Raw genomic sequence first — 19,117 nt, 5'->3', positions numbered from 1 at the left:
TGAATAAAGCAAACTCTATGGCCGAGTCAGCACATTCTCCTTAAAACACAAATGGCACGAGAGCGGGGGGGGGGAAAAGTTGATAAGGTTGCCTTCATTGGAATTAGTAAAAAGGTGACTTGAGCACAAACAAAAAGTTCTTCTGAAGTACTGTTTATTCTCTTCAATAGAACGCAAATATCTTTAAAAAAAAAAAAAAAAAAAACGCACACAGCCATTCGAACGTCCACAATCACACGCGAGCAGAAACCAAAGCTAAAATGTGTCGACGCTGAGACTAAAAACCTCCCCCCAAAAAAACAAAACGCTTGTTCGGAAGTTCAGCTAAAAGCACATTTAAAAAGGGTTCAATATAAAACGCTTTTTTCAGTTTTTTTGTTTTTGTTTCTTTTATACACAAACGCATTCAAAAACAACATTCGCCCCACCTGGTCAAATATTACACGACGGTGTAACATAAGCCCAAAGGAGAATTGCCATACAATAATAATAATAATATTAATAATAATACAGGCACTGGAGAAAAACAAACACCAGATGAGACGACTAAAAATGTGACTTCTAAAAACGTCGCAGCGACAGTCAGTAGTGTGACTGCCCAAATCATATCCAAGCGGATTTTTTTTTTGTTCTGTAGTGAAGAATAAAATAAGTCCAAAGCTCCGAAAAGTGAACCAATCCATTCTAGGGCTGTGACAAATGATAAAAACGGTGATATATGAAATTGAATCGATATGTATCGTTTTAAAAAGGTGTCAGTTTAGCAAAAAACTACACGACTGGATTGCTCCAATTAGCATCTTGAGTGTTTGCAGGGCAGGGCTGCCTTGGCTTTGTCGGACAGTGGACCGCTCAGGCAGGCAATCGGGTGGACAACCTTTTTACTGTATGTACTGTATACTTAAGTTTGGTGTGACAAAACAGCTGTTTGAGCTGCTGTGGAAAGTTCTTTGGTCATTCTGTGAACCTTGACAACTCAATGTTGGACTTGTCAAGACAAGGGCGCTTGATGGGATTTGTCCCAGATGTTCTAACACTCAATTTTCAAAAATGGTTTAGCTACAGTTCTAGATGCTAGTAGTGCTGCAACGATTAATTGATTTAACTCGAGTATTCGATTAGAAAAAAAATATTCGAATTAAATTTTGTTGCTTCGAGTATTCGTTTAATTAAAGTGGCGTTGTAATGGTTTATTTTGAAAGTGTTTGCATTCAGTTTTATTAATTAGGGTGGATAGACTGCCCTCTGATCTGCGTCTTTTAACATGGCTGAACAAATGAGCCAACTGCTCCCTGTTAAGACCAAAGTAAGTTTTTGTTTGAGCTAATGTTTTTTTTTTTTTTTTGCATTCGTTATTTAGTTTATAGGTATATTGAACCGTTTTTTTTGTGGGAATGTGTCTGAAAAATTTGTTAATAGCATTGTAAAAAAAAAAACTAGCATTTTATAGCATTTAAGCTAGCGAACTTTTTCTATGTAAGTTAGCCAATTGTTTTTTTCTTGTCCATAGATCATTTAAAAAAATATATATACCATTTGAGGCTCAGCTCATGTATTTGAATTTTTCATGTTTCTTATCCGATTACTCGATTATTCGAACTAACTAGTCCATCGATTAATCGACTACTAAAATATTCGATAGCTGCAGCCCTAGATGCTAGTCTTAGTTTCATGCCAACTGGCCCTCTGGAGTTAACAAATCCGGATTTGCAAATATTCACGATGCTAATTGCCGCTATCCAGAGTGAAACCCCCCTTCACACCTAGGCTGCTTGATTGCTTGTTTGAGTGGTCTATTGTTTAACAAAGCAAAGTAGTCATTTGGTATTGGGGTCATTTAACGGCTTTCTGATATTTCTTTATTATTATTATTCTTTTCGGGGCATTTACAGGTCACTTTCTGTTCATTTTAGAGCATTTACAGATGACTTTGAGTCACTTCCTGTTGATTTTTGGAGCATTACAGGTCACTTCCTGTTCAGTTTGCATTACAGAATTGGAAGTGACCCGTAAATGCACCCAATAAACAGGAAGTAACCCAGACACTGAGTTTGAGTCATCTCTTGTTGATTTTCGGGGCATTTACAGGCCACTCTCTGTTCATTTTAGGGCGTTTTCCAGTCACTTCCTGTTGATTTAGGGGCATTTCTTGGTCACTTCCTTTTCTGTAACCCAAAATTAAAAGGAAATGACCCGTAATGCCCCAAAAATCAACAGGAAGTGATTCAAACAACAGTTTTGTCACTTCTTGTTGATTTTATGGCATTCCTTTTGATTTTGGGTTCAAAACAGGAAGTGACCCAGAAATGCCGCCAATCAACAGGAAGTAATCCATATATGCCCCAAAAATCAACAGATAGTGACCCAGAAACATGAGTTTAGTCCCTTCCTGTTGATTTCAGCGGCATTTACAGGTGACTTCCGGTTGAATGTGTGTCACTTCTTCTTAATTTTGAGGCATTTCTGGGTCACCAACCCAAAATAAACAGGAAATGACCTATAAATGCCCCAAAATCAACACATAGTGATCCAGAAACTTGAGTTTGAGTCACTTCCTGTTGATTTTTGGGGCATTAACAGGTCACTTCCTGTTGAATTTGGGGCTCAAAATCAACATGAAGTGACATAAACTCAGTTTTGTAACCCAAACTCAACAGGAAGTGACCCATAAATGCTCCCGATCAACAGGAAGTAACCCAGAAACTGTTGAGCCATTTCCTGTCGATTTTCGGGGCATTTACAGGCCACTTTCTGTTCATTTTCGGGCATCTACAGGTGACTTCCAGTTGAATTTGAGTCACTTCCTGTTGATTTGGGGGCATTTCTGGACAATATCCTGTTTGTTTTTGGGTCACAGAACAGGAAGTGATTCAGAAATGCCCTAAATCCAACAGGAAGTGACCCGGAAAGTGTTGGGTTTGAGTCACTGTTGATTTTGAGGCATTTACAGGTGACTTCCTGTTGATTTTGTGCCACTTCCTGTCGATTTTGGGGCACTAACAGGTCACTTCCTGTTGAATATGGGGCTCAAAATCAACAGTTTGAGTCAATTCCTGTTGATTTTCATGGCATTTACAGGTGACCCCCTGTTGAATGTGAGTCACTTCCTGTTGATTCTGGGGCATTTTGGGGTCACTTCCTGTTCTGTAACCCAAACAGGAAGCGACCCGTAAATGCCCCCGATCAACAGGAAGTAACCCAGAAACTGTTGAGTCATTTCCTGTTGATTTTCAGAGCATTTACAGGCCACTTTCTGTTCATTAAAGGGCATCTACAGGTGACTTCTTGTCGATTTCGGGGCATTTCTGGGTCACTTCCTGTTCTGTTACCCAAAACTAGTTATGTAACCCAAAACCAACAGGAAGTGACCAATACATGCACCCATAATCAACGCATGGTGACCCAGAAACCTGAGTTTAGTCATCTCCTATTGATTTTCTGGGCATTTAAAGGTCACTTTCTGTAGAGTTTGAGTCACTTCCTGTTGAATTTGGGGAATTTCTGGACCATTTCCTGTTTGTTTTTGGGTCACAGAACAGGAAGTGATTCAGAAATGCCCTAAACCCAACAGGAGGTGACCCAGAAAGTGTTGGGTTTGAGTCACTGTTGATTTTTGAGGCATTTACAGGCCACTTTCTGTTCACTTTAGGGCATCTACAGGTGACTTCCGGTTGAATTTGAGTCACCTCCAGTTGATTTTGGGGCATTTCTGGCCCATTTCCTGTTTGTTTTTGGGTCACAGAACCGGAAGTGATTCAGAAATGCCCTAAACCCAACAGGAAGTGACCCAGAAAGTGTTGGGTTTGAGTCACTGTTGATTTTTGAGGCATTTACAGGTCACTTTGTATTCACTTTAGGGCATTTACAGGTCACTTCCTGTTAATTTTGGGTTACTGAAAAGGAGGTGAGTCAAGACGTGTCTCAAAATCAACAGGAAGTGACCTGTAAATGCCCTAAAATGAACAGGAATTGACCTGTAGATGCCCACTAGACATGCTCTGGTTTCAATGCCATTGACGCCACTAGACGTCCAATTCATTTCAAATGAAGTTGATGTCAATGGCAGCAATTTAGACACTATTCAAATGGAAGATTTTGCTAGCAACCTATAAAAAAACAATGACACCTTTCTAAAACGGTATATCGATTCTTTGGGGGAACATATCGATAACCTTTTGACCTCCAAAATATAGCGATATATCACCTTTTCCATATATTGTCCCACCCCTATTGCAATTACTGATTACTGCATTCTGTCAGGGATTTAAAACATACCATCATTTTAAATACTTGCTGGAGCTATCATAATGCATATATTTCATGTTTTTTTTTGTTTTTGTTTTTAAATCTTAGCTACCTATGACATGATGTAGGACAGAGCGTAAAAACTTGTTTGGCATAGACGTGTGGGGGTACGTTTACGTGGAGTGCGTCCTTAAAAGAAAAGTAGAAATAAATGCGTGTTACGCTAGTATAAGAAAATACTTCTTTACAGTAGATAGGATGACTGCTTTTACGTGTTTGTTTGTTTTAAAGAGAGATATGTAAAGGCCAAGTGTACCTTCTCTATTGAGAAATAGATTTACAGTGTGGAATAAACCCCGACAGGCCGTTTTTTTTTTTGTGTGTGTTCACATACGACAAACAAACATTCAAAAAAAAAAAAAAATGGGGCCCCAGTCTTACTCTCCAGTCTCGTCAGTAAGTATTCAGAGCTTGGACTACAAATTATTGTCGTCGTTTTTCCGCCCCCTGCAGGATGAAGGGGACAAAAAAAAAAAAAAAAAAGGCAAAGAGTGCCGACGTGACAAAAAAAGTTGTTTTTTTTGCAGTTAAGTTTCCACGTTTCGTCCAAGTGGTGGTTTTTGTCGCCTCCTCAAAAGATGTTTTCCTCAAAGATCGCCATTAATTCGCTTTGGAAATTCATGTCGATCGTCGCTGCCATCTGCGGGACACAGAAAAGAATGCAGGTTTTTTGTTTGTTTGGTTTCTTTGGTTGGCTTATTAACTAGCGTTGACGTCCATAAACGTCCGATATGTTTCGACGGATCGACAGATTCAAATGGATTGGACGTATATGGATGTCTGTGCAGCAATATACAGTTGTGGTCAAAAGTTTACATACACTTGTGAAGAACATAATGTCATGGCTCTCTTGAGTTTCCAGTTATTTCTACAACTCTGATTTTTCTCCGATAGTGATTGGAACAGATACTTCTTTGTCACAAAAAACATTCATGAAGTTTGGTTCTTTTATGACTTTATTATAGGTTAACAGAAAAAGTGATCAAATCTCCTGGGTCAAAAATATACATACACAAACACGAATTAGCAATTTTGGTGACTTAGAAAGTTGTGTCAGTAAAATGAGCTTCATAGCATGGCCTGTTAACTTCTTGTGAGTGATTATGAGTAGTGCGCTGGTGACTTCTCTGAGGCCATTTAAATAGGGCTCATTGGATGCAAACGCCCACAAACGCTACAATGGGAAAGTCAAAGGAGCTCAGCATGGATCTGAAAAAGCGAATCATTGACTTGAACAAGTCAGGAAAGTCACTTGGAGCCATTTCAAAGCAGCTGCAGGTCCCACGAGCAACAGTGCAAAAAATTGTAAGTATAAAGTGCATGGCACTGTTTTGTCACTGCCACGATCAGGAAGAAAACGCAAGCTATCACCTGCTGCTGAGAGAAAATTGGTCAGGAGGGTGAAGATTAGGCCTGTCGCGATAACAAATATTAGTGTGCGATAATTATTCTCATAAATTATTGCGATATGCGATATTATTGCGCCCCCCCAATTTTTTTAACCAATTTACAATAACAACATTAAAAAACAACAATATTGATACCACACAGCACCACAGAATAAATAAAATGTGTTAAAAAAATTTTTAAAAAGAGAAAAAAAATTGCACTTAATAACTTAAGCATTTAGGCAAATGAAAACTTTTCCCCGTCATAGCTTCTGCAATGGTGTTCCATAGGGATGCAACAATACAGTTAAGTCACGGTTCGGTACGATTTTTGATACGGGGTCACGATTTTCGATCCAATACATTTAATGCTCTGTAAAAAAATATAACAATTATATTTTTTGTTTCTTTTTTTTTTTTTGCTAGCGAGCAAAAATTAAATTACCATCATATAAACATGCATTTTAGTGCATAATATTTACTGTATGTGCTTACTTCTTACTGATCTGAAAAATGTTTGTACAAAAGTGCTGAGAACAATCTTTACTGTTTGTAAAGTGAGGCAAGGCACACTGTTGATTGTTACAGCTTTCTTAGCAGCTAGGTTTACTACATGAGCAAGACATCCTATTTGTGGTCCGAATCCATCTGTGTCACGTACTGAATTAACAATATTTGCAACATTATCTGTAGTCACTAGTATGGAATGATTTGGCCTTCTTAACTTCCATTCAGTCATGACAGTTTAGAATTCATTGATGTAGTATATGGACTACGTAACCCATAATCACTCTGTGCTCACGTAGCCAATGGCATGGGACGTAGCACATCTAGTGTGCTATTTTATGATATCTAGTGTGTGCGCGCATTAAAAAAGTTAACAAGCGCCGCTGAAGTCACGTCTGCTCATTACTACTCAACACCAGCATATGACACAGCGCTCTTAATTTCAATCAGCTGTTTATTGTCAAAGCGAGGTTGTTCGTAGCAGCCTAGTCGGTAACAATGTTTTGGTGGACTTCGTTGTAAATATCCGGCGTTGTGCCGAAAAACAGCCACCCTGACGGGAGCGCCCACATGTCAACGACACCAGCGCGCTGTAGATGGTCCACAGTCACTCCGGAGCACTGATGCGGCCGGTATACATTGAACAACAGGATATAATGGGAACGATTGGCTCCGGCGCTAGTTTTTGCCGGACTTGGAACGAAGATGCAATTTGCGCAGTTGGTAACGAGGAATCCGAACTTTTAACAGCACGTCTGCCGCACGCGCGCACGCACATGCACGCGAGGCGATAAATCGCAGCGGAAAAATTACCGCCTTCATTTTTATATATCGCGCGATAAATTGAATTATTGCATATTGCGACAGGCTTAGTGAAGATTCAACTGAGAATCACCAAAAAGCAGATCTGCCAAGAATTAGAAGCTGCTGGAACACAGGTGTCAGTGTCCACAGTCAAGCGTGTTTTGCATCTCCATGGACTGAGAGGCTGCCGTGCAAGAAGGAAGCCCTTGCTCCAAAAGCGGCACCTTAAGGCTCGACTGAAGTTTGCTGCTGATCACATGGACATAGATAAGACCTTCTGGAGGAAAGTTCTGTGGTCAGACGAAATAAAAATCAAGCTGTTTGGCCACAATGCCCAGCAATATGTTTGGAGGAGAAAAGGTGAGGCCTTTAACCCCAAGTACACCATGCCTACCGTCAAGCACGGTGGTGGTAGTATTATGCTGTGGGGCTGTTTTGCTGCCAATGGAACTGGTGCTTTACAGAGAGTAAATGGGATAATGAAGAAGGAGGATTACCTTCAAATTCTTCAAGATAACCATTAAGTCATCAGCCCGAAGATTGGGTCTTGGACGCAGTTGGGTGTTCCAACAGGACAGGGGTGGGCAATTATTTTTCCCCAGGGGCCAAATGAGAAGCAGAAAATATTGTGGAGGGCCGGACCAAAATTTGAAATCTACTCGTTATTAATTTTATTTCAACATTGAAATAAGTAAATTGTATTGTTTACAGAAGCTGGTAAGAGTATGTGTTATTGTTAGATAATGAGAGAGTGAGGTTGTTTTACAAAAAACCTGAATTTATTCAGTGAAAACAGAGGTAAGTTTGCTACATTTTTGACTGCTTTTCAGTCACATTACCACAATGCTTTATTTTTAACTTTCTATAACGATACCACAATAATGTAACATAACTCAACATTTTTATCAAACTGCCAAACAGTGCAGAACAAACATGTTTCAGTATTTTTTTTTCTTCAGCGAGAGAAATCTAGCCTCTGTTGAGCTTTAACAAGAGCATCAAGGTCAGGTTGAATGTTTGAGGTGGAGATGTGAAGCACATCTGACAGATGGTCTTCAGTCAGAGAGGACCTGTACCTGGATTTGGTAAACTTCATTACTGAGAATGTTTGCTCACATGTGTAGGTAGAAAAACACCAAATAAACACCAATTTATGCTCAGCGTCAAGTTCAGTCACTTTATCTTGCATCCGTTTCAAAAGTCCTACTATTTCCCGGTCAGATTGGGACAACCATCAGTAGTGACTCCTACCAGTTTGTCCCATTTCAGTTCAAGCTTGTCCATGCATGCGTTTACCTTGAACAAATCACTCCCCGTGGTTGTTCCTTTCATTGATCTCACTGCTGCCAGCTCCTCCGTAATCGTGAAATCCTGTGTTATTCCTCGGAGAAACACGAGTAAACGCGCCGTGTCGCGGACGTCACAGCTCTCGTCCAAAGCCAAGGAGAAAAAGTCAAAACTTGCTACTCCACTTTTTAGCTGATGTCGGAGATTCTCCGCGATGTCGTCCACCCTTCTGGTCACCGTTCGCCTGGACAGCGGGACTTTCTCAAATGCTTCTTTTTTCTCCGGATATATTAGTGCTGCAGAGTCCACCAAGCACTCTTTCACAAACTCTCCCTCCGAAAACGGCTTACAGTTTTTAGCGATTTTATGAGATATCACAAAGCTGGTCTCTGTTGCCGCATCCCGGGCTGCATATAGCTTGGTAAAATAGCCTTGTTGTTTTTCTAGCTTCGCTAGCAAATCTTCAGATAACCGCGCTCTTCCAGCCTCAGTCAGATGTCCGTATTTTTCTGCATGCTTCGTCTCGTAATGCCTACTCACGTTGTATTCCTTAAACACGGCGACCTGCTCACCACAAAGTAAACACACGGGTTTACCACCGACGTCTGTAAATAAATATTTAGTTGTCCATATTTTTTTTAAAACCACGAACTTTAGCGTCCACGTTTCTTTTTTTGGCGTATGCAGACATTTTAGGGTTACCATTGAGTTGCTGCTAGTCACATGCACTCAGACTTGTTTCAGTACCTGGACGTAAATGACGTACGCATGCCGTAAACAGGTTTCAAAGTAAAAGCCCTGCTGTTTTAGTCCACGCATTACGCACAATTTTGAAAGTAGGTTTTATTTTCTTAAGTCCAAGCAACCTTTCGCGGGCCAGTCAGAGTGGGTCCGCGGGCCGTATTTGGCCCGCGGGCCGTAAAATGCCCGGGTCTGCAACAGGACAATGACCCCAAACACACATCAAAAGTGGTAATGGAATGGCTAAATCAGGCTAGAATTAAGGTTTTCGAATGGCCTTCCCAAAGTCCTGACTTAAACCCCATTGAGAACTTGTGGACAATGCTTAAGAAACAAGTCCATGTCAGAAAGCATTCAAATTTAACTGAACTGCACCAATTCTGTCAAGATGAGTGGTCAAAGATTCAACCAGAAGCTTGCCAGAAGCTTGTGGATTGAAGTGAAAATGGCCAAGGGACATGTTACCAAATATTAGCGCTGCTGTATGTACATTTTTGACCCAGCAGATTTGATCACTTTTTTCTGTTCACACATAATAAAGTCATAAAAGAAGCAAACTTCATGAATGTTTTTTGTGACAAAGAAGTATCTGTTCCAATCACTCTATCAGAGTTGTAGAAATAACTGGAAACTCAAGAGAGCCATGACATTATGTTCTTCACAAGTGTATGTAAACTTTTGACCACAACTGTAAGACAGTCGCACTGATAAGAAAAGTCAAAAATTTGTGAATAAAGTTACAAAGGTTGTAAAATTGGCGAGTATTAATCAATGTTTTTAATCTTACTTTAAAAAAGTAATTAATTACAGTTACAAATTACAGTAATTAGTTATTTGGCAAAGTAACTGGTGATAATTTTCATGTTTTTTCTTCTTAAAAAAACAACAACAACAAAGGTCACACAATGAGAAGTTTTAAGGGTTTTTGGGACAATTGGCCCTAGCCCAATTCTTTACCCGAAACTTAACGAGACACAGGGGTATTGCGGATATTGCGATAACTAGATAGGAACCTTTGCTATGTGTGGAAGTCATTTAATGTTGTGACTCAACTGTTAAAGTTGTTAAAATTGCTCCCGTGATTGCATTAGCTCCCTTCTGTCTACTTTCGACGTGTACGTTTTAAAACTGTTTCATCATTTAACGATAGATTTAAGTTAAGTTTTGCCGATTTAGGAGCATTTTAGATAAAAAGTTACTTAGGTTTGCTAGGAAGGTTCTCGACAACAGAGCCTTCCTGAGAAGTCTACTGCTTTAAAGTGCATGTGACACGAAAAAGCACGTTTATTTCATAATACACGCGGTATTTTATGCTCCTGAATGATATGGACCGCTTGGATGTGTGTGGAAGCGATCGCTATATTTATTTAGTTTTTTGAATCCTGCGCCATTAAAATGAGTGACTTCCGGCTCCAGTCTTGAGTTGAGAAAGAGCGCTCTGTGACGTCTACGGTAGAAGGAGTCCTCTCACTATCCAGTCGTACTGTTGTGTATGAGGACTAAGGATTCAGCTGATTTTGCGGATTAATACGTTTATTTTTTGCATCACGCCAGCCAAACGGCTGCAGAAAAATCATTCTTCATGAGGGAGAGGCGTATGCGCCTTTTTAGAGTTTGAAAAGGTTCCCATTCACCGTGGATATTTACTGTGGGACCATTGGACTTACGAGGAAGTGAGTAAACATCTGGTTTTGTATTATGTCAAATATGAATACAGCGATTACAAAGTAAACACTACAAACTTTCTTTAAATAAAGGACTACTTACGTTTGATCATTGATAGGCATGTAAAAAGCTGTCCTCATGCACATTAGCAGCACGTTAGCTGCACAACAACTGCAGCCGCCCTCCTCCGGGGAACGAACTGTGAATTGCTCCCCGCCGGGCGTTTTGCCTATCCGCGAAGACAATCGACAACCCAGTCATCATGTCAATAAATCCAGGCTAGTTATGTGTGATTTTCCGCTTCGAAGACTTTGAAACATCACTCGGTTCGGGTTAGCATGTCGGCTAGCTGTCACGCCTTTTGGTTTGTTCACATTCTCCCAAGCCGGGGAAGGGAAATGACATATGTCCGATTTAGGTGTCATAAAATATCGTTCGGGAGGTGCGACAGTAAAGGTGAAGTCAACAGTTTTGACCATTATGGAGTCATTTTGCCATGTCGTCCTGAATAAATGCATTTTTATTCTTTCATATTCCATTTAGCACAAGACTGTTATTTGTCATGACCATGCCATGTATTTAGCAATTGGGTAAAATACTTGGATAAAAGAATATCCTGTAAAAATATTGAAGTAAAGAGACAGAAACAATGACATTTTGCAGCTCTCTTCGTCGCGTTTTCCTCGTTGTGAATAGTTCCCCCTCGACGGGCTGACTGGTCCTTCTCAAGCCATTTATATAGCTATTGGGGGAAAAATACTTGGATAAAAAGAATGTCCTGTAAAAATATTGGAGAAGAGAGATTGAAACAATGACATTTTGCGGCTCTCTTCGTCGCGTTTTCCTCGTTCTGAATAATTCCCCCTCAATGGACTGAATAGTAAAACCGATGAGCCCAGTCTACCGCTGACGTCATCCACCTGTTCGGGGCGCTAAAGCCCTATAATAGTAGGCGTGGCTAACCGGCAGATTAAAAGACTAATTTCTCATCATCTGCGCTTTGCTAAATTGTTGTATATAGTCGAATCGTCTCAAAATATGATTCTAATTCACATAATAATGCCATTTAAGACTTTTTTTTCTCCTGTCGTATGCTCTTTAAGATGGCAGCTGTTTACTAACGCATCTAGTTCTTTATCATACATGTTGCTAATGCCGCCTGTCATTTGCATTTAGTTCTGTATATATGTGATATCTACCGAAGCATCATGTGGGCGTAGGTTGTAGGCTATCGGCTACAGTCAGATATTATTGGAGCCACCTAGCATAGTAGCATCGCGTTTGCAATGGCGTCACACTCCGTTGCTTCCTACCCACTCCTGCTCTGCTCTCTCGTCTCAGTCTTTCTCAAACTTTTCTTGCGTCAGTCAACCAACATAGTAATGCATAGTAACGCACACCTTTCCCGCCTCTAACGGTAACGGCGTTGCCAAGATGAGAAAAGTAATTAATTAGATTACTCACTACTAGGGGTGTAACGGTACACAAAAACCTCGGTTCGGTACGTACCTCGGTTTTGAGGTCACGGTTCGGTTCATTTTCGGTAAAGTAGGAAAACAAAATGCAAAATATAAATGTGCTAGTTGTTTATTACACACTTTTGTGTTTTCAACAATAGGAACATTAGCCTATACAAAGCTAGAATTCTGCTCAAAAATAGAAAATACAATATTCTGAAATGTAAATATTTTGAAAAACAAAATAAAAATAAATAACTTTGGCTAAGACTTTTTCTTTAAAAAAATATCTGATGTGCAAAATTGAAGTTACAACACTGAACAGTTTCAAGTTTCTCATATGAACTTTATGACCACAGCCCCGAAAAGTAAGGGTTATGAGAGCTATCAAACGATTAAAATGTTTAATTGAGTTAATCACAGCTTAAAAATTAATTAATCGTAATTAATCGCAATTCAAACCATCTCTAAAATATGCCATATTTTTCTGTAACTAAATATCAGTCTGGTGTCTTATCTTTCCATTCCAACAATAATTTAGAGAAAAATATGGCATATTTTACAGATGGTTTGAATTGCGATTAATTACGATTAATTCATTTTTAAGCTGTCACTAACTCGATAAAAAATTTTAATCGTTTGACAGCCCTAAGAACAATATATTTAAGCAAATTTTAGCAAAGAACAATATATTTAAGCAAATTTTAGCAAGCCATTCTGTGCGTCACAATTTCTTTTTAATAATTTCAACAATCTCACAACTAGCCATTGTGGCGTTATCTTTCGACTCTCGGGATCTTGCGAAATACTACTGTGAAATAAACTAGCTTCAAGTTGCTTCAATTTCTCACAACGTATCTTCCCTGTAATCTTGTCGTACATGTCAGCGAGTCTTGTTTGGTAATATCGCCTCACATTGAACTCTTTAAAAACAGTGACTGTCTCTTTGCAAATGAGGCGGACACAGTTGTTGCGTATTTTAGTGAAGAAATAGTCCAATTTCCACTTATCCTTGAAGCGTCGGCCGTCACAGTCAACTTTTTTTTTTGTGGAATGTCGTCATTTTAGAAAATTGGGAGTAAAGGGTCACATGGGGTAATGTTGCTGAGAGTGCTGCTCCCTTTTAGTGAGTAAATGAGGAGCAGCATTTAGTGTGTAAGCTACTTCATATGCTGGTAGCAGTACTGCTGACCAATTTATTAAGTCTGTGTGCGGGCCAGACGTTATTGATTTTAGGACAGATGCTGGGGGCCAGATGAAATTTGACCAAGGGCCGCATTTGGCCCCCGGGCTGGACTTTGGACATGTCTGTTGTAGACGCTACAATATGTTCTCATCAGTATGTTCATTGGAAATTGTTGGAAACCTAGATTTATTGTTGGAGAAAAACCTAAGAATTTTACAGCCGAAAACAAACTAAATTAAATTTGCATTAGATTTCGTCGACTAAAACTAGACAAATATTAAAACATTTTGAAATGACTAAAATATGACAGACTAATAAGTGCTTTTGTTCAAAAGACTAAGACAAAAATTAAAAGGGGTGCCAAAAACAACAGTTTGCAAGGGTTGTAAATAGAGATGTCCCGATCGATTGGGTCCGATCACGTCATTTTCAAAGTATCGGGATCGGCAAAAATATCGGCCATGCCTTTTTTTAATATATACATATTTTTTAATTAAATCGTTTTCTAATTGTATTTAACGTTACAGACATAATATGTTACACTCATCCAGAGTCTTTAGTTTAGGCTTAAGGTAGGGTTATCAAATTTATTGTGTTAACGGCGAGAATTAATATTTTTAAAAAATGTATCACGTTAAAATATTTAACGCAATTAATGCATACGTTGCACGAGCCACTCATGCATTGTCGAGCTCAATCTGTAATGGCGCCGTTTCACTAATATAGAGAGATAAAAGGCAGCGTAAAATGAGTAGAGTGAATTTTGGCAGCCTTTGGAGCCTTTTTTTAATTGGCTGGAGCCTTACAATCCCTCTCCCTATGATCAGTAATATTCTGGGAAGCAATGTGGGGAAGCAAGGAATTAATTGATCTTTTTCTTTAACCCTATTTTATTTCCCAACGCAGAGAAGATATATCAATTGGTAGCACTACGCACAGTCATGGTTCCACTTCCCATCATGCATGTCGGCATGGCTACAGTATCATTTACTGAAAGCTCAACAAATACACTAGATGGCAATATTTAGTCACAATTTACAAAGTCACATTTGTCCTTTAAGAATTACAAGTCTTTCTATCCATGGATCCTTCTCACAGAAAGAATGGTAATAATGTAAATGCCATCTTGAGGATTTATTGTCATAATAAACAAATACAGTACTTATGTACTGTATGTTGACTGTATATATTTGTCGGAGTTTTATTCATTTTCTTCTTAATGCATTGCCAAAATGTATATGATCGGGAAAAATTATCGGGAATGATTGGAATTGAATCGGGAGCAAAAAAAAGCAATCGGATCGGGAAATATCGGGATCGGCAGATACTCAAACTAAAACGATCGGGATGGGATCGAGAGCAAAAAACATGATCGGAACAACCCTAGTTGTAAAGATTGTCAAGTATTAATATTAGTACATTCATTCATTCACCCCTCCCAGTCCAAATAGATTAGACGTCTAGCGGCGTCAATAGTGGACAATACAAGTTGCGTTTGTCCCCCTTACTTACCGCTTCTCGCCGTCTGCGCTCTTGCTCCCGCCGTCGCGCCATATCCCTCTGCTGGTCCAGCGGACTCTGCACGGCGGCGGGCTGAGGCGGCGTGGGAGGCTGCGGGGGCGGCTGAGGCTGCGGAGGGGGCGTCTGGATGGGGGCCGGCTGAGGCTCGGGCTGCGGAGGGGGCGCTTGCATGTGCTGCTGCGTCGGCGGCGCTTCCAGACGTCGGCGCGGCTCCTCGTGCGCCCTCCTGCTCGTCTCAAGGATATCGTCGTCGTCCCGACTTCTGGAATATTTGCGGGGGAATCATTGTTTAAAAGACCTCTGTGAAGTTGCCCCCCATCAGACACAAATTTATATAAAAATGATTGTTTGTGCTACGTTTGTGCTGATATCATTTTGAAAGGAAACCTCGGACTTAAAGATTTGTAGGCTCTAATAAGCCACAAGTGTTCTCTTTTACAAAAATATGGTATTAGAAAACACATACAGTGCCCTCCATTATTATTGGCACCCCTGATTAAGATGTTCTAATATATATATTTTTTAAATTTCAAATAATATGGGACCTTAATGGGAAAAAGAGAAAAATCCAACCTTCAATACAAGTGCATTTATTCAGTGGGGAAAAATCCCACATATAGAAATAATTATTTGACATCAATTAATGTGTGTCACAATTATTAGCACCCCTGGTGTTAATACTTTATACAACCCCCTTTTGCCAACAAAACAAGGTTTGGGGACTGAGATGGCCATGGGAGGAGCTTGATTTTCTGTCTGGTGAACCATTTCTGTGTAGATGTTTAGGGTCATTGTCTTGCTGAAAGACCCAGTGACGACCCATCTTCAGCTTTCGTGCAGAGGGCAACAGATTTTGATTTAAAATGTCCTTGTATTTCAAAGCATTCATGATGCCATGCACCCTAACAAGATTCCCAGGGCATTTGGAAGCGAAACAGCCCTACAGCATCACTCACCCACCCCCATACTTCACAGTGGGTATGAGGTGCTTTTCAGCATGTGCATCTTTCGTGGCACGCTCGACCCACTTAGAGTGTTTGTTGCCAAAAAGCCCAATCTTGGTCTCATCTGACCAAAGCTCACGGTCCCAGGCTTCAACTGGGACCGTGTGCTTTGCTAAAAAAACAAATCTTAACCAGGGGTGCCAATAACAAAAAGGCAAACAAAGGATGATTAAATGTCAGGGACAGAGACTAAGACATAACATTGCTTGCTCTGAAGATATGCCCTCCAGTAAAATTCTGAGCGGCCATTGCAAAGTGAACGCTGTGTTTAACCTGCTGTGAGATGGAGACTGAACACTTACAGTGCCTTGCAAAAGTATTCGGCCCCCTTGAACCTTGCAAACTTTCGCCACATTTCAGGCTTCAAACATAAAGATATAAAATTTTAATTTTTTGGCAAGAATCAACAACAAGTGGGACACAATCGTGAAGTGGAACAAAATTTATTGGATAATTTAAACTTTTTTAACAAATAAAAAACTGAAAAGTGGGGCGTGCAATATTATTCGGCCCCCTTGCGTTAATACTTTGTAGCGCCACCTTTTGCTCCAATTACAGCTGCAAGTCGCTTGGAGTATGTTTCTATCAGTTTTGCACATCGAGAGACTGAGATTCTTGCCCATTCTTCCTTGCAAAAGAGCTCGAGCTCAGTGAGGTTGGATGGAGAGTGTTTGTGAACAGCAGTCTTCAGCTCTTTCCACAGATTCTCGATTGGATTCAGGTCTGGACTTTGACTTGGCCATTCTAACACCTGGATACGTTTATTTTTTAACCATTCCATTGTAGATTTGGCTTTATGTTTTGGACCATTGTCCTGTTGGAAGATAAATCTCCGTCCCAGTCTCAGGTCTTGTGCAGATACCAACAGGTTTTCTTCCAGAATGTTCCTGTATTTGGCTGCATCCATCTTCCCGTCAATTTTAACCATCTTCCCTGTCCCTGCTGAACAAAAGCAGGCCCAAACCATGATGCTGCCACCACCATGTTTGACAGTGGGGATTGTCACATGCCAAGCACATAACAAAATGAGGGGAGCCGAGACAAAAGTATGGGCCAATTGAATGATTTATTCAACATAAGATTTAAACAACATAATAAACAATGAAGGTGTGTGTATGGGTGTAAAGTCAGCGGTGTCTGCTAGGTATGGATGCAAATGGATATGTATGTGGGAATCTCTAACTAAAGTCCCAAAACAACCAAGGAAAACCAACGACCAACCTGGAGGGGAGAGCAGAGAGAAAGATTAGCCTGGCACCCAGGCCTTTTAAGCCCAGGTGCCTTCAATCAAATCACCTGGCCTCTGCCTGATTAGGGAGCCACCCATACCAGGCAGGGCAGGGCCGTGACAGGATGGTGTGTTCAGGGTGATGAGCTGTGTTGCTTTTACGCCAAACATATCATTTTGCATTGTGGCCAAAAAGTTCAATTTTGGTTTCATCTGACCAGAGCACCTTCTTCCACATGTTTGGTGTGTCTCCCAGGTGGCTTGTGGCAAACTTTAAACGAGACTTTTTATGGATATCTTTGAGAAATGGCTTTCTTCTTGCCACTCTTCCATAAAGGCCAGGTTTGTGCAGTGTACGACTGATTGTTGTCCTATGGACAGACTCTCCCACCTCAGCTGTAGATCTCTGCAGTTCATCCAGAGTGATCATGGGACTCTTGGCTGCATCTCTGATCAGTTTTCTCCTTGTTTGAGAAGAAAGTTTGGAAGGACGGCCGGGTCTTTGTAGATTTGCAGTGGTCTGATGCTCCTTCCATTTCGATATGATGGCTTGCACAGTGCTCCTTGAGATGTTTAAAGCTTGGGAAATCTTTTTGTATCCAAATCCGGCTTTAAACTTCTCCACAACAGTATCTCGGACCTGCCTGGTGTGTTCCTTGGTTTTCATAATGCTCTCTGCACTTTAAACAGAACCCTGAGACTATCACAGAGCAGGTGCATTTATACGGAGACTTGATTACACACATTTGGATTCTATTTATCATCATCGGTCATTTAGGACAACATTGGATCATTCAGAGATCCTCACTGAACTTCTGGAGTGAGTTTGCTGCACTGAAAGTAAAGGGGCCGAATAATATTGCACGCCCCACTTTTCAGTTTTTTATTTGTTAAAAAAGTTTAAATTATCCAATAAATGTTGTTCCACTTCACGATTGTGTCCCACTTGTTGTTGATTCTTGACAAAAAAATTAAATTTCATATCTTTATGTTTGAAGCCTGAAATGTGGCGAAAGGTTGCAAGATTCAAGGGGGCCGAATACTTTTGCAAGGCACTGTACCTCATTGGACAAAATATTTTCTACAATGAGACCTACACCAAACCAACGGACAATATTGTGAAATGCCATGGCAATCAATGACTTTTTGAAAGATATATGAGTAAAAAAAATGGACTATGCAACACTAACATGCTTGAATGTGCGGCGCGGGCTGTTGCGGGACGGGTATCGATAAGCATTTGCTTTTTTCCCCGTCTTCCTTTGCCTGTCATCGTCTTTCTTCGGGCAAATTATTCCATATTCTGTGTCAATGTTTCTCCTTTCTGGCCAAACTATCCCACACTCTGTAACTGTCAATGATACTGATGATGATGACAATGACAATAAATTCATTCATTAACTATTTTTTTTTTCGCCTCACTTTTACGGCTTCTCACCACGGTTTTCCGTTTTTTTTTTTTCCTATTGTCTACCATTTCGCGATCGCATGTTTTTTGTGTGTGCTCAATAAACCGTTGTACGCAACCCCTCTGCATTTGTTGTCTAATCTGTGGTCAAGCCTCGCTTCACTTTTCGCGAACCATTTGTTGCTTTTCATCTGATGACTTTAGTTACTTTTGCAGCTTATTGATCGATAAACAATACACAAACTATCGATGAAGAAAAAATAACATTGTAATTGTGGCGTTTCCTGATTGTTGCCAAATGTGTGTTGTTTTGAACGCTCCCTTAATGCAGCGCCAGTACGGAGTGGAAAAGAGAATCACGTTTGCTTACAATGTGTCTCACGTGCTTTAAGTACAGGACAGTCCTTTTAGATCTCAATGTGCAAAATAACGCATCATTATAACCTGCTGGGGCAATCTGTTGGGCAGAAAATGATGTGAATAGCCAGCAATCAAAGTAAGTTTAAAACATGTATTCCTTCGTTTTTAAGCAAGCTTCCGAACTCTCGGTAGCAACATTTTATAAACTGAGACACGGGCAAGCTGATCATCGACGATCTGGTGAAATATCGACAGA

General features: G+C 40.2%; 1 protein-coding gene across 3 annotated transcripts in view; it reads right to left on the bottom strand.

Moving 5' to 3' along the window:
* Positions 1-737: 737 nt before the first annotated feature.
* Positions 738-19,117, bottom strand: part of brd4 (bromodomain containing 4) — an 88,405-nt gene continuing 70,025 nt past the window's right edge. For all 3 annotated transcript variants that reach the window (XM_057817635.1, XM_057817634.1, XM_057817633.1), the window contains exons 18-19: positions 14,853-15,123; positions 738-4,945 (exon numbers count right to left, since the gene is read on the bottom strand). In XM_057817635.1, the coding sequence (XP_057673618.1) occupies positions 4,877-4,945; positions 14,853-15,123 (340 nt within the window). In that variant the 3' untranslated portion in view covers positions 738-4,876. The remainder of the gene's footprint in view (positions 4,946-14,852; positions 15,124-19,117) is intronic.

Source organism: Corythoichthys intestinalis, chromosome 16 (genome assembly GCF_030265065.1).
Source record: "Corythoichthys intestinalis isolate RoL2023-P3 chromosome 16, ASM3026506v1, whole genome shotgun sequence".
Classification (NCBI taxonomy): domain Eukaryota; kingdom Metazoa; phylum Chordata; class Actinopteri; order Syngnathiformes; family Syngnathidae; genus Corythoichthys; species Corythoichthys intestinalis.
Note: the sequence above shows the minus strand (reverse complement) of the source record. Positions and strands in the feature narration are given on the sequence as shown.